This window comes from Tursiops truncatus, chromosome 3 (genome assembly GCF_011762595.2).
Source record: "Tursiops truncatus isolate mTurTru1 chromosome 3, mTurTru1.mat.Y, whole genome shotgun sequence".
NCBI classification, from domain to species: Eukaryota; Metazoa; Chordata; class Mammalia; order Artiodactyla; family Delphinidae; genus Tursiops; species Tursiops truncatus.
Window position 1 is genome coordinate 61,817,294 of NC_047036.1, and position 25,214 is coordinate 61,842,507.

The 25,214-nt window shown below is 48.3% G+C and overlaps 2 protein-coding genes across 11 annotated transcripts in view; one reads left to right on the forward strand and one right to left on the reverse strand.

Annotated features, from left to right (window-relative positions):
• SCAMP1 (secretory carrier membrane protein 1) overlaps nucleotides 1-20,352 on the forward strand; it is a 144,877-nt gene extending 124,525 nt beyond the window's left edge. For 2 of the 3 annotated variants that reach the window (XM_073802237.1, XM_033852959.2), the window contains one exon: nucleotides 6,098-10,728. Coding sequence is in view for 2 of the 3 variants with exons in the window: in XM_033852959.2 (XP_033708850.1) it covers nucleotides 6,098-6,111 (14 nt within the window). In the remaining variant the exon portion in view is untranslated. Of the gene's footprint in view, nucleotides 1-6,097; nucleotides 10,729-20,293 lie in introns of those variants that run through there. The other variant, XM_073802238.1, reaches the window with a different exon arrangement.
• Nucleotides 1-25,214, reverse strand: part of LHFPL2 (LHFPL tetraspan subfamily member 2) — a 184,432-nt gene that overhangs the window by 12,806 nt on the left and 146,412 nt on the right. For 4 of the 8 annotated variants that reach the window (XM_073802241.1, XM_019929786.3, XM_033852960.2 and 1 more), the window contains one exon: nucleotides 11,873-12,518. In XM_073802241.1, coding sequence (XP_073658342.1) covers nucleotides 11,873-12,302 — 430 coding nt within the window. In that variant the 5' untranslated portion in view covers nucleotides 12,303-12,518. Of the gene's footprint in view, nucleotides 1-11,872; nucleotides 12,519-12,692; nucleotides 12,809-12,838; nucleotides 13,000-13,426; nucleotides 13,550-16,396; nucleotides 16,508-25,214 lie in introns of those variants that run through there. The other 4 variants (XM_073802242.1, XM_033852962.2, XM_033852964.2 and 1 more) reach the window with 4 other exon arrangements.

The following is a 25,214-nucleotide window of genomic DNA, read 5'->3' on the forward strand; positions in this document are numbered from 1 at the left end:
ACATCTATAAAGACATGCTGTGGCTGACTGTGGGAACTGCCCTGGACACCAGCTGGGAAGGGAGGCGCAGTGCAGGGCTAAACCCGGAGAAGTTCAGGAAAATGGCAGGTGGCAGAAGGGTACACCCGGGGGAATGAGGAGCGAGGTGGACCATGGCAGTAGGCAGAAGTGGTAAGGGCGGTGTCTAGAAGCAGCATGAGCCTGGAGAATGGAGAGACTGACAGAAAGTGTCGGCACTGAAGGCAGGAATGTAGAACTGCTGACGGCCCAGGAAAATACCCACTCCCATCAGCAGCCCTGAGGACAGTGTCATAGATCAACCGCAGGTGCAGCGATGGGGGGGTGGTCAGGGGAGGGAGAGGAGGTGATTCCCTGCTTCCAAGAGGAATATGTTTAGTTATTTAACTCTAAGTCTGGGACCATCATGTGGTACAACAACTGATGTACAGAGTGATACACAACCACCCTAGGCCTGCTAGTTAACATTTATCTGTATGTTTACCTCTCTTTTCTGTCTAAATTTGAATTTTTTCCCAAGTCATCTTCCATGCTGACAGCTGGAAGTCATTTTGGCAGTCCCTAATAGCTATTTGAAAGTCGTCAACTGTTGTTAGGTAGGGACCTTTTCTCTCTCACAATTCCCTAAGGCAAACTGTCAGGTATTATTAAGACTGTGCTTTGAGGAAGGCACCATGTCAGACCAACGAATTTGCCATCCAGCTCTTCTCTTTCCAAAGATCACAGTATGAACCTGTGTACTCCTCCTGTGCAGGGACTTTGCAGACAGCCTGTAGTGGTCATTCTCACTCACCAAGGCAAAGCTGAACTAGGTCCTCTACACTCTGTTTTAAGAAGAGAGGCAACTCAGAATTTCCCAGGTAAAAAGTTTAAATAAAAAATTACAAGTAAATGGTTAGCCAACTATCTGGAAAATTATCCAGAACAGTGATAGTAAAAAACTAGGAATCTTGCTGTGACATACTATGCATTTGTCCCATAATAGGACAGCACTGGCTCCAAGGTCTCTTAGATGCCTCAAAGTATGTACATTTGGCTCAGATGAACTCCCGCTGGATTATAACCTGGACAGCAGTAAGGAGTGTGTTCTGTTCCTTGGCTTCTCCCTCCATCTCCATCCCAAATCCAACACAGTCCTCTACACATACTGCGTTGTTGACCAACTTCACATGTCATTTCTGATTCCCATTTCCTTTCTAGTCTTCTCATTTTTGGAAGAACCTTTTGGAAAGATCTTCTGTGGTAAAAATGGTAGATGCCAAGCAAAGATGACATGGAGTTTAAGCTATAAACACCCTCCCCCAATTTTACACATTCACAACTAATACTTTAAAGCTGGAAGTTTACACAGGTGATCAGAACCTCTTAATGATCATAATGATAATTGTTATAATAACAACGGCAGCAGTTAAGTGCTAAGCACTTTAAATATAACTCAGATGAGAGTTGTCTCCGTGAGAGCATCTTGTGAGGTTGGGACTATGAATATCATCATTTGGCACATGAGGAAACTGAGGCACAGAGGGATTAAGGTTACACAGCTAATCAGTGGTGGAGCTGGGACTCAAATCCAGGCTGCTGCGTTACTGCACACCAAAGACTAGCTTCCAAAACAAAAGCATCTGTGCAGCTGAAGAGGGGAGACTGCTATATCCTCAAAAGCTGGCTCGCTTATACCTACGAGACGTTAGAGACCAGATGACGATGAACAGCTCTCAAGTGGAAAAAACCACAGGAATGCTGTAAGGGGATGACGGGGAGAGGAAGGCTGCACAAAAATAAAGGCTCACCTATTCTCAGGCAGGTTGATTTGCTAACCCTGCAGCAAGACAACAACAAGATAAAGGATTTCCATCCACCCCTTCTCTTGCATTACAATCTGAGTGTCATCAGCCTCCTTTACTACAATATAGATGTCACCTTGGAATGGCTGCCACTGGCCAAAAAAACTTCTAGAAAGAACACCTATGAACAGCTCAAACCAACATAATATTCGCTATGATGTCCTCTCCTGAAGAATCTGTGTGAGCAGAAAACTGGAAATAAAGCACAAAACCCATCAGACCAGGGGGAGAAAATGTAAGCCGTATCATGTTTACATTTTAGTCTTTGAGATTCTGTGCACTTGGGAACCATCTGAAACTGCACATCTACCTAGAATACTAATGCCGTCCACAAACTGGTCCACAAAAAAACCATATCCTATGAACTTTCCAGGAGAGACATCTGTAGCTGATTAGACAAAATCGAGTACCGAGAGCATTCTCAGCCGCCAAATTACATCCCTCCTCCAGCAGCTGGGGCCATGGTTTAACCATCCCGCTTCCTCCAAGTAGCCTTTCTTTTCTTTTTCTTTTTCTTTTTTTTTTTTTTTTTTTTGCGGTACGCGGGCCTCTCACAGTTGTGGCCTCTCCCGTTGCGGAGCACAGGCTCCGGACGCGCAGGCTCAGCGGCCATGGCTCACGGGCCCAGCCGCTCCACGGCATATGGGATCTTCCCGGACCGGGGCAGGAACCCGTGTCTCCTGCATCGGCAGGCGTACTCTCAACCACTGCGCCACCAGGGAAGCCCCAAGTAGCCTTTCTTGATTCACAGAACAGAGCTGAGGATCTTTGCCTTGACCTCCTCCTAACCCTGAACCCTTGCACCATTCACCGTTACCTGTACGCAGGCAGTAGGTTTTAGTTAATCCTGTGCTAACAAGAGATCTGCTTGTCTCAATGTCTACATTCAGGGAATGCTGCTCTCAATCTGAGGCATCAGGCTCTCATGAAATCTTGCTTATGACAACTACAGACACCAGGATGGGGCCCCTCCCAGGTCTCTTCTACCCAAGAAGAGTTCTGGTCCTTGCCTCCCAAGCCCCAAAGCTAAATTAACAACGCTGTTCCAGCCTGCTTGACTTCTCCAGATGCCAAGACACTACCCTCAGTACCAAAATGCCAGTTAGCCATTCAGAGTCAGGGGTATTCGAACAGTATTTACAAATAAGAGTAATATAACAAAGTATTAGTTATACCATGAATCAAGGAGTTCTGCCCAAGAACTGCCACCTTTGGTTAATCTCTACTTTTGAAATCACTTTGCCCACTAAGGCTTTTCAAATTTTTATTGAAGATTTATTCTATAAAGCCCAGACAGGATTTGGTTTTACTGACTGCCAGTTCTGGAAAGATTCTTATTGGTTCTTTGCATGATGACTCATTTATTTATGCTCTGTCTAGGAGGGCAGAGTACATGCTAGGATTGGGACTTAGCAGCATGTACTACATCCTTTACTCTTTCCAAATGCCTAGAAACTCACAGTTTCTAGCACGGATTAGTGAGCACAGAACAGACTATGTTTCTGTCAGTGAACAACATTTACTGAGTGCCTAGTGTGTATGTAGCAGGCCCCAATCTGAACATTAGAGAGCTGTGAAAAAGGCAACAGTCCACACCGTTGCTCATATTCTAGAACAGTGGTTCCCAAGCTTCTGGACTTCAGACACTAGCAAAATCTCCAGAAAAATTACTGGGAGGTCAATAGTTTTGCTAATATAAGGACACTAAAAATAACTGTTACCTCCTCTATCATTTCATAAAAAAGGGTATTTTAACACAAAAAGGGTAAAGGATGTCATCTAAGAATAAAGGACAGTTCTTTAAATTGAACACATTTAGCACTATGAAATCTTACAACATTGTCCATATTTTTCTCCTTTTCGCTGAGGACTGGTGGCAACTAAAAATTGGCGCTTGCCATCTGCCTCTACAAGGACTAAGTCACTAGCCACTGCAGCCGCTGACCTTCAACACCCCCTGAAAGGAGTTCAGGGTAGAGATCAGGAATGAGGCACTCTGTGCTCTGGGAAAAACTGGCAGGACAGGCCTTCAGATAGATATTTGCAGGAGAAGATTTTATGAGCCCAAATTCTTGCATCTTCTCTTATCTAGAAAAGTACTAAAATCATTAACAGAGACATTTTCTCCTCGTGACTAGCAGTAACCTTCACCAGACTAGCAGCAACCTTCTGCAAAAAATGTGTGCCTGACTGCACGTTCCCCCTTCACCAAAACCACATATACACTGACCTTCCCCCCGCCACCTCTTCGAGCAGTTCCTCAGAGCTCTCTGAGACGCTGTCTCCTGGGCTATAGTCCTCATTTTGCCCCCAATAAAACTTAACTTACAGCTCTCACGTTGTGCTTTTTTTTTCAGTTGACAAACCTTAGCAGAGTGCACGCCCTTGTTCAAAGGCAGTGAGAGGCCGCTGGTGTGTGTGTGTGTTAGGATGGGGACATCTTTCTAAGAAGCCTGTTTGTTTACTGTATAAATGAAAAGGTAAAGAGTTTTCACTGCACCTCATTTTAAAGTTTCAAGGGTTTATGGACAAGCTAGACTGGGCCCAACTGGCATTTAAAAACTCTGCTTTGAAGGCCAGATCAGAAATGGGAGGTCACTGGTAATGAAAAGGGTTTTCAGCTGATAACCAGTGTCTTTGCAGAGCGGATTATATCTACATGTCATTTTAGTACATGATCAATAACATTAGAGGTTTTTAACCAACAAGATTTTCTGAGGGGAAGGAGAAGAAAAGTGAAGGATCGGTGTCAGTATTTTTTTACTTAAAGCTTGTATTAATGCTTATACCGTCTCCCTGGAGGAGTCTAGTAGGGTACTTGTTTTCTACTAAAAACACTTCCATGGAATTATAATTGGCAAGAAAAATACTCTTCCAGGGTGGTGGGTGGAGAACGGATGACAAAGCAATAAAGAGAATTCTTTGGAAGACAATCAGAGCATAGTTGTCATAAAAAGACCTTACAGCCAAGCCCCCCAGAGGAAGTTTCTGTTACAATTACTCAAAATTAATGACCATCAATTAAGAATTGTCAGATGCCCCTAGAATACGTGGAGAAACAATCCACAAGAAAGATGCAGTTTCTCCCACACTGAAGCCTCCCTAAACCTTTCTCAGCAATGATTCATGTTTATATGCAAATTACTTCACTGGCAGTTTCTAAAACTTTAACTCTTACCTGTTAAGATGCATCCCCACAAACTAATTTAGATTATTCCTTCCCATGAGTTAGTGATAAAATTTTACTTTGCATTCCAAGTGAGAAGGTGTTTCCTAAACTGTTTCTATGCAACTGGAAGAACTCTATAAACTATTTCTTGATAAATTATTCATCCAACATGTAGGATTAGAAAGAGCTCCTGTTTAACCAAAATACACTTATAATTCAAAGTAAGCTGCCCCCCCCAAAAAAAATCAAATGCAGTGCATAGCAGAATAAAAGACAGTTAAAAAATTTAGTTACTGAGCTCTGAAATTTTCAGGAAAGTAAATTTCTTGCCTGCTAAAGTTTTGGGGTCCAGATAACGTTAAATAATTCCTGCAACAAAGCGAGTGCCATCTTTTCAACACTAGGGCCCTGAAGCTGTCCTTCAACTCTGAACACATAGCCACTGAGTATTTTGGTTTGAAGTTTTTAACATTGGCTTCATTTTCTCAATATGTGTATTTTAGGTTTCATCTGTACTGGGGGCTATCTTTTAATAAAAGAGATTGAGGGCCAATTAATAAAGCTACTGGGAAGCCTCTATACAACAACTGAACTCATAACTATGCCTAACTGTGCCTGGGCACATGAGTGCACAGATTACTTCTGAAGTGACGTCAGAGCTTAGAAGAACACCACTGTTGCATTAAGTTCTTAAAACAGAGTGCCTGAACCACTTGTATAAATATTCAGAGCCATACTTAACGTGATGACTTGTTACTGGAATTGGAACATCATCATCCAGGGCTCTGAGATTATCTGTCTACAATTAAGTGGTTACCATAGCAAAGTCCTTTATTTGCATATCAACTGCATATTCTATCTGAATTTTAAGAGAGTTTGCAATTTTCCTCGAGATTTTCCAACTGATTCTTTAAAAAGATATCCCAGTCCCTAGATTTACTCAAATTAATGCGTGCTTGGTCCGCTTGCTCTTAGGCAGTAGTTTTGTTTTTCCTCTAATGATACAGTTGAATTCTTTTGCTCCCTTTATATATGATGATACTTTGTTTTGTTTTTGCTTTTCTAGGGTACAGCTTCTAAAGCAATGACTCTCTAATATGGTTTTGGAGCAGAAACTCAAGAAATTGTAGACCTGAGTCTATAGGTCTTTGTATTTATCGGGCATCCAATAAAAGCTCCTTGGATTGAAATTTAATTCTGGCCTGGCTTATAACATTTTGGCATTCTTTAGTTTTCCACAAGGCTGATGAATGAGTAAATGCGTCATCATCAGGGGTACTCTTAAATTGACTGAGACATAGAACGGTTACATCTGACTTCTGGTGGAGGCGTCATCTGTCTGGAGAGCCAGAAATCCAGAGCCTCCTCTGGACAGCCAGAAGCTTCCGGTGCCTCATTCTAAGGAGAAGTAGGGGATGCTCCGTCTACTTCCCTCATGTCTTTTCTTTGAAGGTATTTTGAAGTCGGGCAACCAAGGTCACACTCCCTTCTCAGAGAAAGCAAGGTGAATTTTTCAGGTGTAAAATGGGGCCAGGTCTCTGAAAGAGTCAGGAATCTCTTCCCCTCTCCCCACGTTTCCCAACTCCTGTTCTTACTTCTCTCCTCTCCAGTGACCAACGTGGTCACCGGGAGTGAACAGGTAGGGCATGGGATAAGTCAAAACGGATGCTGTGACCAGGCTGAGTCGTGGTTATCTTTCACCCTCTGAAAAACAGCAATGAGAATGCCAAGACCCAGACAGCAGTCATGGTGTATCTCACATGCCCACCCCGACTTCCCCACGCGTGCCGGACTACGACAAAGCAATTCTACACGCAGCAGAGACAAAACCCTCCCCTTGTCTTCTCTCTAAGATCCTTCTTTTATTCCTTTCCCTTTCTTTTCTTCATATTGTTCTCCTTCACCCTCAATCATTGCTCACTTCCAAGAAAACTGAGTCTGCACAGCAGGCCCTGAGCCCCCGCTGCAGAGAGCGATGCCAGTGAGCATGGATGGCGATCTATCCAATCAGACTGGTGGGGCAGCTCGCTGAGGCCATCCTGCAGGGCTGAACGCGGTGTAGACAGACAGAGGGCTACAGGGACTAGACAGCGTGAGAGCCAACCAGACACGAAGCAGCACAGAGCCGGCGAGGCAGGACTGGAGGACAGTAGGCAGCCAGGCCAGAAGCTCACACGCTATTCCAAGCCTCGTGGCAACCCCAGGGGAACAGCCTGGGCCAGCAGCAGTGGGCCAACTCCTGAGCTCACTGCCGTGGCCCCGTCCCAGACCTGAGTCACTGGGGATTCCGCGGACTTCTAAGAGGGCCCTACGTGCATTTCCAAACCCAAACTGCTTGATGCTGTCATGGAAAACCTGGATCTTTGCATTCTATGCTTTCACTGTGGACCACATCCAGGTCACAGCCTAAGGAAGGCAGCTGGTGAAAACGACCCTGCTGGCCGATTCCCCAGCTTTTGTAATGAATCCCAGAGGGCTATGAACTGATGTGTGTTTCTGGCTCTACCAAGTCCCAGACGAGTCCTCACCCAGTGAAGACCGATCAGCCTGTGATTTATTCTGCAAGGGGAGCCTGAGAAGCCACCTGCAATCAGGACTCAACCGCTAGAAGCTGCCTCCAGAAAGGAAAGGATGGAGAATGTACAGGTCAGGGGAAGAGGAGTGAGAGGAAGAAGCTCTTTGTTTTCCTGTCAACTCAGCTTTTAAAAAAATGCCTGAGGACACCCAGAGGCCCATAGGAGCCACAGGGCTGCTCTGTGCTCTTCAGTCCCAACAAAGGCAGGCTATTAAGGGGCCAGGAATGGCACTTCACAATGTAGTTAACATTTGGTTTCGACAGAACAAGGTCAGTTCTAAAGACTCTACTCCTGAGAATGCAGCAATTGGAGGGAACACAAAAGAATGTACTAACACCTGCCAAGAAAGCACAAATGCTTTAATAATCATCATATAGCTACTACCACTTACTATCTACTATGTGTGCTTAAAAGCCTTTCTCATATATTATCTAATTTAATCCTCGAAACAACCCTGAGGTATGTACTACTATTATACCCGTTTTCCAAGTAAGAAAACTGAGGCTTAGAGATGACGCAGACTGGTGAACATTTCACAGACACTTTAAGGTGAGGTCGGGGCTGATCCAGGGCCAGATGAGGTTTGAGCTCTAACTGCTGCTGAGAGCGCCTACTGAACAGCCAGGGCATTTGTACATGAGCATTTCCGAAGTGTCAGCTGGGTGCCCACCAGTAGGTAAGGCCTTGAAGGCGAATCCTGCTATCTGAATTAGCTTAATGGTCAATAGTTGTATTTTCATTTTTTTTTTAAGTAAGCCAAATTTTGAGATTTCCACTGAGGTAGCAGATTCTTTTACACCCGACTTCTAAAATCAAAATACTAAGATTCTGATGGTTTTTGTTATACTATGGACAGTGACAGCTATGCGAGCCTGCGGCCTTTAAGATTAGGCATAGTAAAGGCATACTAGATAGCCTGTAATTTGTCACCCAGTTACATTTTACAAAAATGTCATTTCTGCCAATGCCAAGTTGTAAGAAGAAACACAGTCTGAGTATCTTTCTGAAGGATCCTTTCATTGCTTTGGCAACAGTCTCCTTTCTCACCATTTGTTTCAATGTCAAACGGATCCAGAGTTGAGAGCAGGGTTGTGGGGAGAGCAGAGACTGATGCTCACAGCTGCAGCAAGTCCTTGGCTGGGGCTGGCCAGATGCTCTTAGAGACCGGCCAAGAGGACAGAAAGCAAGCCAGCTGCTTCAGACACCCAGGGGGCAACTCTCTTAAGCCATAGATTCAAGAGCCACGGCTGCCACTGATGCTGGCTTGAACTGCCTGGTGGAGACCTCTACTATTGGAGAGAGAGCCCTCAAAGATGTGCCCCTCACCCCCTCCCCAACGTGAGGGAGCCAGCTGACCAGCGTTCAGTCCATCCTTCCAATGATTTCTTCTCAGGGGTGCTGCTGGGCTGGGAGGTGAAGAGAATCCACTTTCTTGTGTTTCAGTTCTTAGCCTTAGATCAGTGGCCCCCTAGAGAGGCAGAATCTGACTGTACAGGAATCTCTGCCTCTGGCCAACTTTTAGCAATTTCAGACGTTTTGAGATGCCATATGTATGCATGGGGAACATAAGTGAAAGGGGATGGGGAGAAAAATTTCTTTTTGAAAAATCAAGACTTTGGGGAGACAGATGACCAACAGCCCAGCATCTTGGGTGTGCTACTGCTCCCTTCTCCCCAGCCCTTCTTCCTAGAGGCCTGAGGCAGAGAGAAAGAGAAAAGTCAAGAATAACTCACTGGAGTGTATGAATAATACCTAAAATATGTACTCATCTTTGTGCCAAAATGAACACTCTAGCCATTTATGTGAAATAGCAAACAAGAGCACCAGAAGACTTGTTGGGCTAATCCACATTCTTAGAGACTAAATTCACTGGAGTAACACCTTATTAAAAACTGCATGTAAACAGTCTTTGAGACTGAAAGACATCTATAATTTTCTGCAAATTGATTGCAAAAGACCGATTGTGCTGGTATGGCCCAAGATGTCCCACCCTACTGTAAATGGCCTTTCCTTTGCTGGAAAGCACTAAGTTTCTCAAGATGAAAAGCATTCCTAGGGATGACAAACCAGGAGTCTCATCTGCATACCAGCATATTGACAAAACTCATAATAAAGGCATGAAGTCATCGAAGATAAGCAAATAAAACATAGGGCAAACTGAGCAGAAATACGCCTCTCTGGTGAACCAGGACTCTCAACAGGATTAATTATTTGTGTAAACTGGCTTCCCTTCATCTACATGTTTATTTTGACTTTTCAAAAGCTTTAGTAACACTTTGGTAACACTCCTCAGCAAGCTGTGAGATGCACATGCCCCCGAGGCACTGTGTGCCTGGGGGGATAAAGGAGAGGCATTTCTGACAAGAAAAAGATGAACCAGGATGGAAACCCACCTTGATGAACATTTCTCAGAAGTGAAAACCCAAGCTTAGGGGATGAACTGCAGATTGGAGAAGTGAATCAAAAGGGGGACAATGAGCTTCACAGAATCAAAAATCTAAGACAGGATCATATTTTCCAATCTCCCTGTCTTTCAGAAGAGGAATGCCAAGATCCACAGTATTGGTGCATTTATCGCAAGTGAAACTGCAAGTTAGTAGCAAAGCTGAAAATCAGAATCCTGGTCTCCCAAATTCCGTGAGTGCCTGTGAGTGCCTGGGTGTCTCATGGTACGGTTGATCCCGGCAGATAAAGAGATGAGGGGTCCTGAGATCTGTCACGAGTATATCCCCCATTGAAACAGAGCATGACTGTGAAGCAGGTCCTCTGTCATTTCTCTGGGCCCATTACCCTCTCCCCCACATACACACATGGGGCCCCCTAAGGTCTGAGAAACAGAAAACATCATCTTATCAGCTGTTTGGGAAAAAAACTGCTGTTTGACCTGTTTGGAAGCCAGCCCTGCTGAGCTCAAGAGTTTGCTATAAGGCAGGCAAGAGCTAATGCATTCGCAGTCTGCTTCTTTACAGGCCTGGATGCCAGGCTCAGTGCTTATCTCCATTGTCAGCAGCCCCGTGAACGCAGCTACAGGATGTGCCCTTCAGTGAGGGTTGTAAGTGGATTGCTATTTCTCCTGTTAGAGTTCAGATTAATAAATACCTTGGTTGTGGTTGTTTAAAAAGTGAATTTTGGGGCTTCCCTGGTGGCGCAGTGGTTGAGAGTCCGCCTGCTGATGCAGGGGACACGGGTTCGTGCCCCGGTCTGGGAAGATCCCACATGCCGCGGAGCGGCTGGGCCCGTGAGCCATGGCCGCTGGGCCTGCGCGTCCAGAGCCTGTGCCCGCAGCGGGAGAGGCCACAGCGGTGGGAGGCCCGCGTACCACCAAAAAAAAAAAAAAAAAAAGTGAATTTTTTCCCTAAGAAGTCTATTCCTCTGCTTCCTGAGGATGTCTTCAAACTCTGGTGTGTGTGTGTGTGTGTGTGTGTGTGTGTGCGCGCGCACGCGTGTGTGTGTTTCTGCTGCTCAGAACAAGTCCCTTGAGCGTGGACAGACTGATACCCTCTTGGTTCCAGATCTGCTTTTCAGCTCCACATAGAACAGCCTATGAAAATGCGGGCGGCCATGGAAGTTTCCTTGGAGCTCACGGCCTCCCCTCTGGGATCCCTGTAAAGTGCTCATACTTTTCTTTCCACTGATTTCTAACAAGCTCATTAGTGAGAAACTCCCAGAAAGTGGAAGAGTTAGTTTGTAATTTCTGATCTGAGCGCACAGAACATTCTGACAACTGTCTCCAGGAGACAAACAATTTAAACCAGAACATTATTAAACACAGAGCAGCTGATACTAATTCCCTTCCAGCCAGCTTCTTCGCCTGTGAAAGCTGAAATCATTCTGGGGGCCGGGGATGGGGCCGAGAGTGGGTGGCAGCCCCACGCTCACGCTCATCCCAGCACACAGGGCCCGCGGCAGGGGGGCCTCACACACCGCAGTTCTTCCCTGGACGCACGACGCGGAAAGCACGCTGGTAATTTCATGGGAAAAGCAAAAAGTAGGAGTAGTTACTCAAACAAAACCCAGCAACTTAGAACCCGATGAAATAAGCAAGGAAGAGGAGCAGGTGAGAGCAGAGAACAGACACTTCCTTCACTTCAGGGGAGTGACACAGGGAAAGGGAGCGATGAGGGCAGCGCGCACCTGCTGCCTGGAACCGGACAGAAGACCGTCCTCCTCAAGTGTGGCAGCAAATGAATGAGCAGTGAGGGTGCTGCACACACGCACGAGCACACACATGGCTCTCAGGCCCCCTCGCCTTCGCGCACGCCTACCTGCAATTCCTTGCAGCAGCCCGCAGACGTTGAAAATACTTTTCTTCATGATGCTCTGCACACACATGGTGAAGACGGACACCAGGGCCACCATGCAGAGAATGAAGATGCCCACGGCTAAGAAAATAGCGGTGGCCTGCCAGAAGCCGCTGGCGATCTCTCCGAAGGTCTCGGCGTAGGGCCCGCACAGCGTCTCCCGCTGGAAGTGCTGCACGCCGGGGTTCCGGATGCAGCGGGCGTAGATGCCCAGCGTGGGGTGGTGGGGCTCCAGGGAGCCTCCGCCCTGCTCGCTGGGCTCGGCGCTGCCGCGGGGCTTGGCTTTTCCAATCAGCCAGTCTGCGCTCATGAAGGCAATGAGCTCGGCAAACGCCACCACAATACTCAGGAGGGTCCAGAGCATCGAGCGACAGGTGACAATGACATGACACATATTGATGTTCGAGACGTCAGGAGTCGCGAGGCCACGGGGTGAACTGGACAGGCGAGCCCGGCGGGCGGTGGGGAAGGCGCGGGAAGGAGGCTCAGGCGCTCCGGGCCGGCAGTGGCCGCTGCTCGGGGGCTCCCTCGTCCCGGCGGCGTCGTGGGGCAGCGCTCTCCGGGGCTGTCATGCTGCCATGTCTCAGCTCCGCGCGGCCGCAAGCCTCACCTACGCGGGGAGAGAGGGGAGGAGAGCGGTTAGCGGCGCCGGCCCCGCCCCCGACGCCTGCCCGCCCGGCCGCCCGCACTCCGGCCGGTGCTCAGACCCCAGTGCGCGCCCGCGGCACAGCTGCCCCACGCCCTGCTCAGCCCTGCCCGGCGGCGCCCCTCGTGCCCACAGAACCTTGCCCCAGCGAATCCTGCGCCCCTGCCAACACGCCGCCGTCCTCGGCGATGTCGGTCTCCCTCACTGCGCTCTCAGAGGCGTCTGTGGTTACCCTTATCTCTCGGCAGCACGACAGAGGGGCCCATGCCAGTCCCTGCACCCACCCGGGGGCACGCTGCGCATGGGGTTCCTGCCCCAGCTGCATGCTCTTGGGACGTGGCTCCTGCTCTATTATATCTTATTAGAAAAAGTCCAAGAGCACAGGGATCCAGACAGATCAAGATGTGTCTGCCAGTGAACTGTATCAACGGACTGCCTGCGTTTTTTTTTAAAGTTTACAGGACTCTCTGCCTGCTGTTTTGGTGTTAGATGAGCTAAGTTAGAAAAACTTGCCTCAAAACCTTTTGCTTAACAGTAGAGAGTAGTAACACCCAACTTTATTTCCTGGGAATCAAATTACTAGCAGAGACAAAGGAGGGAGTATTTGCTTCAGAGGTAAATGAGAATTTAAAAAGGAAAACAACGCCATGACAAATAATAAAACTTTGCCACCCAAACTTATTTTTCATCCATTTCTCACCAGGTGATTTTTAGACAAAATGAACTACACAAGTTAAAATGCAAAGAAGAAAAATAAAGCTCCAAGAACTGATGACTTACTCACTTGGGGAAATTATTCAAAACAGAGGCAAGAATGACCATTGACTAAGTATCATTACCACTGAGGGGACTTGTTGATAACAGAGACTTGCCTGTGAAGAATGCGTCCCTTGAACTGTCCCAATTCATCACATGTGCCTCTCTGCCTGAGCTTCGATTCACCCCAGGTCTGAAACTCAACATGCGCATTGTTTCTCATCTCACAAGGACTCGTGCTGTTCCCAAGGACAAACGGCTTCATTACCAGAGGGCTCTCTCTAACAGCTTAAACCCCCTTCAGGGAGGCCTGAACCCTGAAATGGGCCGCAGGGCTCCTCACAGCCCCATTTACTGCCCGCCTCCCCCCGCCCCCAGCCCACCAAGGTCAGGAAGAATCGCACAGCTCACGTCTGACATCTGGGCACATGGCTCTGTTCTGAATGATCTTATTAACTGAGGTCATGTCAACTCCCCAAGAACTACAAAGAGCCTCATGGCATGTGGGCAATGGTTGGGCGGGGAGTTACAGAAGAGGGAGGGAAGTGGGGAAAGAAGGGAGGGAGTGGGTGTCAAAGCTTCTCCACCATGCTGGCTAACATCCTAGTTAGAGGTGATTACTTACCTTATAAAACAGTGTATTTAACAATCCTCACATCACTGCACTTATACAAGATGCTAATTTGCAAAATTAGCTAGCGCAAAGCTAGGAACAGAGGAGCTTCACTGTCACGGTTGTGTGTCTGTGTGTGTGTGTGTGCGTGTGTGTGTGTGGCACTGGGGAGGGGAGAGGTGGTGTGCATGCCGCAGGCAAGGGTTTTGGTGTTCATCGAGTCTGGGCTCCAAATCTAGCTCCACCACAGACTGGCCATATTGACATCTAACTCGTCAGAACCTTAGCTTTCAGCTTCCTCATGGACACATGAAGAAAGAAAGGGTACCCTGCCTCCCAAGACTGTTGTGAGAAATAAGCAACATGCTGTGAAAGTGCCTCGCACAGTGCCTGGCATAGGAGGTGCTTAGTAACTATCAACTCCATTGCCTCAGAAGCTTCTCCCCTAACATGGATGACCCTGGTCAGACAACTGTTTAACCGACGGAAGTGCACCGTGGATAACAGAAACTTGGCCGTTAAAAGATCACGCAGAGGCTATTTAGAGATGGATGAGGTCACTCATGTCTAAAGCTTCCCTGGTGGGCTTTGAGGGTGAGGTCCTGGTCTTACTTCCTGTTTCCCTGCTGCCTAACACAGCTGACAAGCTCAGCTGGGGAAAATAAATTAGCATTAGGCCAGAAGTATAACCTACTCCCACTCACTCATTCTCACCTCCCCCACCCCCCAATATTTCCAAAGAGAAATGCCTTTTGAGTAAAACGTTACCAATACAAAAGAGCTTTGGAGGAGACCGTGTATAATGAAAGTGATCATTCTGAATGAGAACAAGGAAACAAGCTAGGATGACTCCCGGGAGGACGCCCCACCCCATGCAAGCTGGGCCCACCCACCAGGCTTACAAACACTTTCAATCTACAGGTGGAGAGTCTGTTTGTTAGGAGAGAATGAGGCTCTACAAGATCTTCCCATCTGATGAGAAAGCCAGTTTACTGATGGGCCCAGCTGCTCTTAATCCCTGCGGCCCCTCTACTGTTTAATGGCAATTTTTCCATATGAATAGAAAACCTCTACATAGCTGTCCTCTTGCAGAACCTCAGACTCTGCCACAAGCTCTCAGGTGACTTGGATCTTAATGAATATGCGAAGCGTATACTGTTCTGGTCAGCAAGCTCACCTCAGAGTCAGGGATGCCATTAGGTTGCAACTTCTAAAGAGAAAGGATGTGGAACTTCAGGAGAAGGGAAGAGGGCACATTCAGGCTTATTAGCAAAATGGTTCATGCCAAATTCGAGGCAGGATTATTTAGGGACGCCTGTGCTTAAATTCAGAAAGTAGAGTCCCCTGTCCATCTGTACTAAAACAATTCCCCCCCTCCACTATACCAGATTCTCACATCCACACCAGAGCGGCTGGAAGGACGCCTTCACTTTTCTGTTTGCAACAGGGAGATAAGATGTTTTGGACTTGCCAGCAAATCGGCTAATTACTACTACTACAGGAACAGCCACGATATGCAAGGCTGACTGACAAAAACTGGCTTTCCTCAGGATCCAAGAAAAGCCCTCGGGTCGGTGGGACAGGGGAAAATCCGGAGGTGCAGCTAGGGGCTTCTACAGTGCTCTGTACTCTGGTAAAATGCCCCAGTTTGGTCATATCAGATGTGCAGGGAAAGTCACGTACTGAGATAACATCCACATCATGGGAAGACAGATCCCTGTCACAGATTTTGTTAACCCAGGGATTCAGCACAGAGCTCCTTAGCACCACCCTGCTGTTCACTGTGATTCCCACTCCTCCAAAGATCCTGTAGTAAGACCAGGCCCTTGTTGACATTCCAGGTAAACATCTTCTCTCCGTGGACCACTAAACACATATCCCCTCCAGGACACCTGGCTTCACTACCACATCCCTGATGGATAATGTGGACAGCCCTCTGACTTTCAGAAAAAGATGCTATGATTGTCACGAAGGTCCACAGAGGAAAGCCTCTTAGCAAGAAATAAGGAAAAAAACCAAAACAAACGAGACTCCTGCAGAAACCTAGGGTAATATACCACAGTCAGAATACAAAGCCAGGAGGAGTGACCAACGGTTGGTCCATGGGAGTCGTCATACATAGCTCTCCAAAGAGCCCTAATATTTAAAAGAAGGGTGAGGTGTGAGCAGAGCTGACACCTCTGAAAGGGGTCTGAAAGGGGTCCTTTCCTTGGCAGCTTCGTGCTGTCAGTGCAAAGGGAAGGGAGTGCACGTGAGGCAGAACCGCCCAGCATCAGTTGACTAGGAGATTACAGTACCGAAGCCTGGGAACAAAGGTCACAGCTTCTCCAAAGGTGGGGCAGACCGAGCGCACTTCAATCACAGCTGCGTCAAACGCCCACACTCTCCACCATCACAGCAACAGCAACAGCAACAAAGCCCGAGAAGGAGACCCTGCAAACCACATTTTGAAGACCACCACCACCTTACTCACCTTGGTTCTGTTTTTCAACTTCATTAAGAAAATCTGCAAGCATAGATATCAGGTGAAGAGAACGGACAATGAACACCACATACGGAACACTGGTTAACGTGTTGCCGTTATCTGTTCTGCAGATCCACAGCACACACACTCACACTCACACTCATATGCAGACATCTTTTCTCTGAACCATCGGAAAATGAGTCACAGATGCCTTGACACTTCACCCCTAAATACTTTTGCATACACCTCCTAAAAATGAGGACATTCTCCTTCGTGACCACAGTAAAATGAACACACCCAAGAAAACTGACAATAATTCCCTTATATCCCAAAGCTGGGTCCACACTCAAACTTCCCTACCCTGCCTCCATTTTTATAGCTGTTTCTTTAAAACCATGACTCAGCCGAGGCTCATGCATTGCATCTCGTTATGTCTTTAGTCTCTTTTAGTCAAAAATAGTCCTTCCGTCCCTAACCTACCCGTGCTGCCTGCATTTTTTCCTCTGACATTGCCTTTTTTGAAGATACCAGGCTAGCTGTCTTACAGGATACCCCACAATTTGTCTAGTTCCTCATGTTGCCATTGAAACTTGTTCTCTATCCTATACTGTAGAGAAACTGGAGGTTAAATTTAAAGGCTAGTTTAGATGCAGCTTAAATATGTTTGGTGAGAATCCTTTGTAGGTGGTGCTGTGTAATTCCTACTGCATCACACTTGGGAGGAGTATGATTGAGGCTACACCTCAGAATCAGTAACTTTACACATACATACATATGCATAAGTGTATGTGTGTGTATATAGAAAGAGACAAAAACAGACAGAACAGTCTGTCTGGTCCTCTCTGGCCCTAAAAAAAAAATCCAAATGTTGGTGAGGCAGTGAGCAGGAAGTCTGCTCTGGGCAGGGCCTGGGGGGTGGGGTGGGGGGCGGGGGGCACTTGGTGGTGGTCGTTCTGATGTCACAGTGAAGACGCCCTGTCTTGAGAGAGGCCATCCTGGAAGCTAAAGAAATCCTTCACCAAAGGGATTTTACTTTACATAGTCTTTGTGATTCAGTAAGTACTAAAAAAATAGGAACTCTTGTGATTAATAATAAATTTACTCCACTGACCCATGTGGCCCAAACAAGCGATACGCTTCGGAGCAGACTGCACTTTGCTCCCACACCACGGGTAGTTTCTTGGCCCATATCCGTGTTCATTATTACCACCTCCCTCAGATGCACAAGTCCCACGAAGGCTCACCACCATGGCCTCCAGCCCAGCGTCTCCGGAAGGATAGGAGGATTAGGAAGGTAGAATTCGTGTGCTTTTGCCTTCCAGAAGCTGGAAAGACCCCCTAGAGTGCTACTTCTAAGAGTGCGGTCCCTGGACGCCCCCAGCTCCTAGAGGGGGATGTGGGCCACCTGTTTCCAACAGCCTAAGTTCCTGGTTCCCACACACTGAACCAAACCTTCTGGAGGTGCTGCCAGAAACTGCGCTTTTAACAAGCCCCCAGGAGCTGCTTTACACACTGGACTCTGAGAGTCCGTCCGCTGGGAGGAGGTCTCACACGGGTGCGGTCCGCTTGCACAGAGCCGTTCCCTGGGGCTGGGGCAAGGAGGGGGCGTGGGCAGCGGACGCTGAGGCCGAAGAGAAGGCCGACAGGCGACGGGTGGCCCAGCGCATCAGGACACAGCCAGACCAGCTGTCCCCGGCACAGCTCGCAGAGCCACGCAAGTCACAGGCACGGGCGACTCTGCAGGGAGACCAGCCGCCCCCTTACGCCTCCGCTCACGTGTTATCCGGGAATCCTCGGAGGATGGCGTGCGGGGCCCCCAGTCCATCGGGGCCTCCTCTTCGGAGCACAAGCGGTGTTAGAACTGAAGAGACAGCGCTGGCGTGAGCAGCTCAGCACCTTCCACGATCTTTGTAAAAAAATCAGCTACCGGGCTTCCCTGGTGGCGCAGTGGTTGAGAGTCCGCCTGCCAATGCAGGGGACACGGGTTCATGCCCCGGTCCGGGAAGATCCCACATGCCGCGGAGCGGCTGGGCCCGTGAGCCATGGCCGCTGGGACTGCGCGTCCGGAGCCTGTGCTCCGCAATGGGAGAGGCCACAACAGTGAGAGGCCCGCGTACCGCAAAAAAAAAAAAAAAAATCAGCCACCAAAGGAAGTTCTGCAAACTCTCATTTGTCCTGGTCCCTCCCTGAACTACACTGACTATGGAAATGCAGACACCTTGACTCCGTTTAAAAGGAGGGTCCAAGTACACTAATAGTTACACTGTTCTTCAGGCTACAGCCTCAATGTGCTCAACACCTCCTGCTCATTGCCAGTATCTTTTCCTCACGGATAAACCCCTCCGCCCCATCCCACCTCTGACTCTACGGGCAAACCCTCAAGCTGTGCTTCTCAACCGGGGGCGACTGCGTCCCTCCCGCCTTGCAGGGGACACCTGGCAATGTCTGGAGACATTTTCGGTCGTCACAGCTTGGAGTGGGGAGGGGTGCTACTTGTATGTAGCGAGCAGAGGCCAAGGGTGCTGCTAACACTGGCCCTCCCTCAGCAGAGCAAGTCGGGCTGTGGAGGGTGACAGCCCCGCTCTGGGGCCTTCCTGCAGTCTTCACATTTGTAGGTGCAACTTAAAACGGAGCTCGAAAATCCCCCCACTTTAGAAAGGTCTGCTCTAATGAGCAAGTCATGTTCTATCATCTGGATGGACATGCATAGTATTCACTAAATTAAGTACACTTGCAGCCGTTTTTCTGCAAAATTCTTCTAAGGTCCAAGCTAATCTGTATGCCCAAGATGTCAGGCTGACAGGACGTGGAATCCAACTTGCCAGAGTTGACAGAACCTCGACCCTGCTTCTCCCGGGGTCCTGGCAGTTTTTCTGGACCACAAATGAAAATCAGCTCTTGCTTTCAGTCATCTCTACGCTACGAATGGCAAAACGGGGCTTCTCGAAACTGCAAGTTTGGCCACATGGCCTTTATTTCTCCCGAATTCTCCTTCTCCAGAGTTGAGCTGGCCACTCAGTACGTGCTCAGGTGGCCTTGGCCACTGCAAATGTCAGGGAATCTCAAGGAACTTACCAAGTAGCCCTAAGTAATTTCAGGCATTCCAGTTATTACCTGACCCCAGCTTGGCTCCCCTCTGCAAGATGCTTCTCTCTCCCACTGAACCCAGAGGTGGTTTCAGCTGCTTGGTGGCCCCTCCAGAGAAGTGAAGGTTCCACTCTCCAGAACACCTCAGCAAGCCTCTTTTTCCTGGGTCTGATCACTCGCTGAGGAGCCGCTCATTGTCAAGTTTGTTTGTTAATTCACCAGTCCTGGCCGGTCACATGTGTCTTCCTCGATGCCCACTGCAACTCCTCTGTATCCAATCAATTTGCTTTCTGAGCACACATTTCTAGAGGGATCATTTTTATATTCTGTCCTGAGGCATCAGCAACCAGGAACAACAAGTCCACCTGTCTGGTCCTATTTTCTAAATGATCCATTCTTTAAGATTTCTCAAGCCCACTTACACATTATTGATTTATTTATTTGGCTGTGTCAGGTTTTATTTGCGTCATGTGGGATCTTCATTGTGACATGTGGGATCCTTTGCTGCGGCACGCGGGCTTCTCTAGTCACGGCTTGTGGGCTTCTCTCTAGTTGTGGTGCGTGGGCTCCAGAGCGCGCGGGCTCAGTAGTTTCGGGGCGTGGACGTAGTTGCCCCGCAGCAAGTGGAATCTTATTTCCCCAACCAGGGATCGAACCTGCATCCCTTGCATTGGAAGGTGGATTCTTAACCACTGGGACCACCAGGGAAGTCCCCCACTTACACATTTTATAACTTCTTTTCTTTCTACAAATGTCATCATCTAAAAATCTGCACGAGGCAAGTCTTCCTTTACGTGTCTTTCTCTTTCTGTCCAACAGGAGAGACTGAAGAACCAACTTCCATGGTGGGCACAAAGGTGTGACTCAGCACAGATACTGCTAGCCAGGGCCCACATGCCTATGCCCTGTACGCACTGCGTGGGGTGTCAAAGGTTTCGGGTTTGCTGAGGCGGAATTACAACTTGAGCTTCAAGAGATGCCTTTTAATGTTACTGTTTTACATAATTTTAAACAGAAGGTATTTTTCATACTCATAATGAATTCTGGCAAAATATAAGGTGTTACGTGAGCCTCACTAGTATTTTCAGGATCAATAAGAAAGCAGAGAGTTTTAATGGACAAAAGTAACACAGGGTGGAAAACGAAAAACTTATAGACCTTACACATAAAAATCAAGATACCTCCTGCTTCATGAACTCCCTGGTGTCATAGAGGGGGACTGCAAATGCCCTCTGTTTAAGTGACCCAACTCTGAGAATAAATAACCCTTAGGGGATGGACTCCTGTCTCATCTAACAGCTGGGCAGCCTGCCCCAGCACTGGGGAGCACGGATGTTCATTCTTACAGCAACTGCAGGCTTTCTTGTCCCTTCTGCACAGAGGCAGAAAGAATTGTTGCTTGTTCGCAAGATACAAGGCCATCAGCCAGGTTCCCCTCCAGCAGCTTAAGAAGGCCCAAACACGATAATGGAGAGGATTATGCCACCTGTTCCTTCTGAGCCTCTCACACAAACCCATAAAACACCAAGTAAGCTCAAGAATCAACTAGAACAAGAGTCCCTTCCTGACTGGAAGCTTCTGGGAAAGCTCTTGTGAAAGACTGTATTATACTTTCAAATATTCTGTCTCTTCTTCGAGGAAGATGATATTGTTCCACCCCATGGACATCAGACCTGACCACGGGACTTGCTCAGCCAATCCCATGTGGGCAGAAGTGACACAGGCCACTTCTGGGCAGAAGAGCTTAGGAGCTGGTGCTTTGCTGTCCAGCTCTCTTCCCACTCCCATGAAATCAGAAAAATCCCAGACAGAGATCTCTCCATCCGCCTGGGTCCCTGGCAACACGAAGCAGAGGCATAGCTGGCCCTTGACGGATGTGCAGTGTGGTTGAAAAAACCAAACCTCTGTTGCTGCCGATGCTGAGATTTTAGGGTCATGGCACGACCCAACCTCCTCTGAGGGCTGAGCTCCTGGCAGAGCCAGTGCCTGTGCATCCTGTCTTTGGCGTCAGGATACATTCAACTCCACCATCCCCTACGACAGACACGGCGAAGAACTGTTTGAAATTTAACAACAATAAAATTCATCTAGTGAGACACAGGAAAGCTTGGCAACTATCTCAGAAATATTCACTGTACAACTCACTGAGGTAAACTGCTTCGATAAAAAGTTTACTTTCTGGGGCTTCCCTGGTGGCACAGTGGTTGAGAGTCCGCCTGCCGATGTAGGGGACACGGGTTCGTGCCCCGGTCCGGGAGGATCCCACATGCCGCAGAGCGGCTGGGCCCGTGAGCCATGGCCGCTGAGCCTGCGCATCCGGAGCCTGTGCTCCGCAGCGGGAGAGGCCACAGCAGTGAGAGGCCCACGTACCCCACACCCACACACACACACACACACACACACACACACACACACAAAAGTTTACTTTCTTAATTTTAAGGTTAATGAATGGAAGTGCTAAGAAAGAAAAAAAGTCCCAATTGAGTAAATGAGGACGTCAGCAGTGACTCTGAGAGCGACAGCTGGAAGACTAGCTTCCCACATCAGGCGCTTCTCCGAGCCTCTTTCCAAAGGGTCCTGACTCACTCGGAGCTGCCCCGGCTTTCCTTCTCTTCCTTCCATCCTGGGGTGGCTCCAGCTACCTGTGCAGCTGCCAGCTACGATGGCAACTAGGAAGTGTGCTTCCAACGAACACAAGAAGAGAGCCCTCAGCTCTGCCTGGAGGGAGGCTCAGCCGGACCAGCAGCGCAGCAGACACGTCCAGGACCGGCTGGTACCAGGTGTCAGACCAGGCCGCAGGTGCGGGGCTGCCCAGGGGCCTGTCTCCAATGGGCATCAGGCCAGGTCTTTCCAAGGAATGGAGCCCACAGGGCTGGAGCGAGGGTATCCACAAACCAAGGGGGCAAGAGACCACGGAGGAGGGCAGTGGGGATGACTGAAGCCCTGGGCCTCTGGCTGCAAACAAGAAGTAACGACAGCCCAGGATGCAGGGCAGTAAACGCGGAGAGAGTGAAAAGCTGAGCCCATGGGGCATGAGGTGGAAGAAGCAAGTCACAGGCAGACAAATGGCTGTGACCACACTTTTAACTGGTTTCTGGTCATCTCCACCATGAGAATCCAAATATTCCCTCCAGGAATACAGTCATTTCAGAGATGAAGGAGAAGAACATAGCATTAGGGTGAAAACTGGTGGCTTCCGTGAAGAAAATGTTCATCAGCACGTGAGAACACCTGTCACTTTAAAAATACAATTGTTTTAAGTTAGGTATTGCCTCCTTTTGAACCAAGTCTGTATATATAGACACAGGCACAGGCACAGACACACACACACACACACGCATATGTGGTATCATCTTATAAACTCAAAAGTTAGTAGTAGACAAAAATGTTAATCTGGAAATAGTCACAAGTAGTTAAAGAATGGCAAAAACGTTTTTCTTTCCTTGTATCTCCACTGGCCCTGAAAACCTGACCCAATTAGTGCTACTGACAGAAGAAACGGAGTGGTTAATGTTCAAGTTGGGCCTTAGTGCCAAGGTTCCAAGCGGCCGTTAAGGAGGTGACGCGTGTGAGCATGAGCGCAGTGGAAACCTCATCCCAGCGTGGCCCAGGGGACAGGCCAGCTGCATGACTCACAGAGAGGGGCGCCAGCCCAAACCCCAAGCCAGGAACTGCCTGGAGGGCACAGGGCAGCAGCAGCTCACAGCAGCAGCCACCTTCACCCAGAATCCCATCAAAACAAACGCCACAAGGCGTGCACTGCCATCGGATGTACCTGCAAAGCTCTCAGCAGGGTGACGCATTTCTAATAACCTACTACAGGATATCATCAATGAAACGGGGCTAATGATGTAAGATAACCCTCATCCTTAAAAACCAAGACCTAATTCGGGATTTACCCAGGCACCAAGACAACGCTAGCCATTGCTCACTTTAAAAAAAAAACATAACACCTTCTATATTCTCACTGAGGTCGTTTCTGTTTCTAACCACATTGCTAAGCAGTAGGGGTATTTTAGAAAGTTTTTGAATGATTTAAAGGGCCAAAGTTTATTGTAGGCTGGTTCATATTTCTAAAAGCATCACTGAAAATGTCCAAACTCGCTGTTTTTATTATTTTACTCACACCGACGCTGGTCTTTCACAACCAAAGTTACAACTTGCAGACTTAACATCTGAACTGCCCTATCTTGTGTCCACAGTACACACTTCCTGAAAGCCAGTGAGCTCAGAGAAGGAACTGGACACAGCCTAAGGCTTTATGTATTGAACACACAAGCAATAAAGAACAAAATGCCCATGTGGATATTCACAAACATGGCTCTTCATTCATGCAGCAAAAATGTCCCCTCGTTAGTGCCTTACTTCTCTCAAATATTTAAGACCCATGAAATACTGTGTGCTGAGAATGCACACACACATACAGACACACACTCACACACATTTGTAATGTTAGATGTTTTTAACATCTAAAAAGTCAGCAGGACAGATTTGTATGCTGCATCCGTGCCCAGTTCATTAAACACTATCCGTCTCAGTGATCTCACAGCCAGATATCAAGCCACCAGCGTTTTGCAACTTTCCCTAATGAGAATGCCAAATGCAAAACCACAGACAGGTTTAAACTTCCTTCATTTATTAACTAGAGGAATTCCCCAGGCATTTAGGATTCAAACTGGGCTTTGAAAACAGGTGAGCTCAAGTGTAGTTCCCAAAGGGATGCACACCCTTCGAGGAAAAGCAAGTTCAACACGGAGCTGCCAGCAGCTTCGGGACCATCCTTAAGGGCAGGCAAGGCCTCGGCCTGCATTACTGAACTGGCCTAAGGACTCAGGAATGTGCCAGGTGGGAGGAGGCGGCCCAGTGAGCTTTTCTCACTGCAGCTCAGATGAAGTCAGTGCAGACTCAAAGTTCAAGCCGGTCACAGAAAACCCCATTGTGGAAGTTTGAACTCTAGTCCTTGTTCATAGGATCCAAGACTCTTTCTGGGAACAGGGACTTATTGTTACAGCTTCTGACAACAGCGCAGCCTCGTAAACAGAGATGAACTCAGAAGAAGAGAGTACAGATCAGAAGACCAGGCCACTTAAAAATAAACACAAAAGTGCTGGAAAGGCTGGGAATACAAACAGCTTTAGGTTCACTTTCCTGAGACATCCCAACCGCCTGTTCCCCACCTCCTCACCTGTAAGGGCTGCTAAGCGAGGTGGGCCAAGAGGGACCTGTCCCAGTTTACGCACGTGTCCAGTGCCCTGGACTCCAGGTGCCGCCGTGGGCACCTCCCTTTGAACCCGCGTGGCTCAGAAACAGAAAGGTGCTTGGCAAGGGAGCCCCAGGCAATCAGGGGAGGGGAAAAATAAGACTGTGTTTTGGTTAGGTAAGAAAAAGGAGCACGTTGGCGTGCTGACACATATTTCTCTGAGGTGGTTGCAGCTAACAGACTTCATTACAGCAAATATTTCCCACGGCTCTGATGACCACGGGCCTCGGGAGAAGACACCCACACGTGGCAGAGAGAGGCCCTTTCTCCACATCCCACGTGCCAACCCCCCAGGAGCGGGGTGGCTGGTCATTCTGGGTGCCGGCAGAGAACGCGGGCAGGACAGTGTTTGGGGGAAGGCCTCTCTGGCTCACGCACAGGATGAAGGTGTGCTCAACGGTCACCCTCTCAAGGTTGCTACCAAACCCACTGCCCCACCCTTCCAGCCAATGAGCACATCCAGAAAGGCAGCCTCGGGGG